Below are 2,284 nucleotides of genomic sequence, written 5' to 3' on the forward strand. Positions count from 1 at the left end.
GGTATGGTAACAAAAGCTTCAAGTTGTGTTACTTTAGTCTAAGCATGGCTTTATAGTGTTCAAGCAACGGGCAAAAACTGTAACACACCTGAATCCACCAGACCTGCAAAGTGCCAGAGCTTCAGCTTTTATAGAGATGCTCACACTTGCTGATGATCAGCTAATCAAGTGAATTTGATTAAAGTGGTCGGTACTCACGCTCTCAATTCCTGTGGAAGCAGTTGTAGTTTGTTTAAATTTGTATGTTGCCAGCTGTAAAACCTGCTAAGGATCAGATTGTTTTTACTATGTCCCGATACATAAAACCTTAGAATTTAAAGAGTGTGTACTTTATTTTTTACCAAACTGTAGATAATGATTGAAAGCCAAAAGATTCAAATTAGTGTCTCAAGCCTTACATTTTGATAGTGAGTCTTGATGTCAGTGATATTAATAACTTATTAATAACTTGCTCCTGACTTACTTTTTTTTTTTTCAACAAACGCCTGTGAAACTTTGTACCATGTCCATTATTTTGAGTGTTAGTTATATTTGAAAGAATTAATGAGCATACTGTGGGCGAGCATTACAAATGAAAAAGAAAAGTGTGAACGAAGGAGACGGTGGATAAATAACAATAAGTGAAAAAAGAAAACAGGTTTGCTGCATTATCACACTGTGGTACATAAGAAGTAATTGCTTTCCGTGTGTCACTTCTCATTATTTGTACAATCACAGAAATGGACCTTTCAGGTAAAGTGTGGTAGTTTCTCAGTAGGAGCTCACTTATTGATTTTCCTTGAATTACCTAGTCTTTCTTCCTTGCCTTTTTGGAAAGGCAAGAGAAACAGCAAAGAGAAAGAGCACATTAGACTTTTCAGTTTTGAGGGTTTTTTCTGTATGCATGAGAATAAGATGCTGTAGAACCCTGGTGTTGTCTCATTTAGTGTCCATAGGTTTATGCAAATCTCACACATGAGAAACATGCATGCACTAGACATAAATATCTCTTATTTTACACAAGGACTAGCCTGTATGTACATAATATGATAATAAAATCCATCCATCCACCCATTTTCTTCAGTTTAAGCCTAATGAATTCTATGTAGTAAAAATATCACCAATTAATAGTCTCAAAATCTCAAAATGGTAGTTATTTTATCCACTTAATTTTCTCAAATACTTTGCAGCTGTTGGATATTAAAATTGTCCATAGAAAAAAACATGCAGTGCAGTCCTTTGGTCATTCCATTTTATGGATGAATACTCTTTGAAATTGTCTTACAAAATTGGACAAAAAAAGCCCCCAAATACAGCATGTATTCATAGACGACTGGTTTTTGAAGCGTCTTCTATAGCCAGTAATACTTTAGTTTCTCCTTTTAGTTAATTGCATTCCAATCACATATATAAAAAACAGAGGTTGAAAACATACCTGTAAAAATGATGTGTGATTCATAAGGCTCTGAATCATCCAGGGAGAGGCGGTTCGCTATTTGAAGCAGAATTGGAAAGAGCGGGGGCAGAGACAGTATGCGAAAGGGCAAGTTATCCACTTAAAAGTAGTGTTGAACAAGAAAGAAAAAAGTGCTGAGACAAAAAAATTGACAGTTCTGCACTGCGGACATCTAGACGACAGAAGGGGAAGAAAGTAGAGGGAGAAAAGTAAAAGGACGGAAGGTAGGATAAAGTTAAAGGTTGATGTGAAACAAGGTACCTTGTTAAGAGACACATTTGCACATGTGCAGGTCCTAGATATGTGGTCCAGATAGGAGACAAGGTTATTGATTACAATGAGGACTTCCGTCTCTTCCTGGCAACACGGAATCCCAGTCCCTTCATCCCTCCTGATGCCGTCTCAGTGGTTACTGAGGTCAACTTCACAACAACTAGGGCAGGCTTGCGGGGACAGGTAACCCATTCAACCAGCACACAAATACAAATGCATATAAAATGTACAATGCCAGTAATTTAAAATGTACCTATTGAGCATAATCATGTCCAATAATAACTTTAAAGTTAATAACACAAATACATGGGATATATACTTGATGTGGCCACACAGTGTGCCCACTGGCTCTTTATTTGTGTGTCTGTATGTTAGTTGCTAGCCTTGACCATCCAGCAAGAAAAGCCAGAGCTGGAGACTGAGAAAACAAGGCTACTACAACAAGAGGAAGACAAGAAGATACAGCTGGCTCAGCTGGAAGAATCATTATTGGAGGTACTCATGCTAACATATACTGTGAGGGAAATATAGACATGGATTCTACAGGGTGGGCCATTTATATGGATACACCGTAAT

The 2,284-nt window shown here is 37.4% G+C and overlaps 1 protein-coding gene across 1 annotated transcript in view; it reads left to right on the top strand.

Annotated features, from left to right (window-relative positions):
• The window catches only part of dync2h1 (dynein cytoplasmic 2 heavy chain 1), a 121,918-nt gene that overhangs the window by 59,732 nt on the left and 59,902 nt on the right, over positions 1-2,284 (top strand). The window contains exons 71-72 of the mRNA XM_005720933.1: positions 1,728-1,891; positions 2,084-2,203. Of these exons, the coding sequence (XP_005720990.1) occupies positions 1,728-1,891; positions 2,084-2,203 (284 nt within the window). The remainder of the gene's footprint in view (positions 1-1,727; positions 1,892-2,083; positions 2,204-2,284) is intronic.

This window comes from Pundamilia nyererei, unplaced genomic scaffold, assembly GCF_000239375.1.
Source record: "Pundamilia nyererei isolate P.nyererei 1_Seehausen unplaced genomic scaffold, PunNye1.0 scaffold00003, whole genome shotgun sequence".
In the NCBI taxonomy this organism is placed as follows: Eukaryota; Metazoa; Chordata; class Actinopteri; order Cichliformes; family Cichlidae; genus Pundamilia; species Pundamilia nyererei.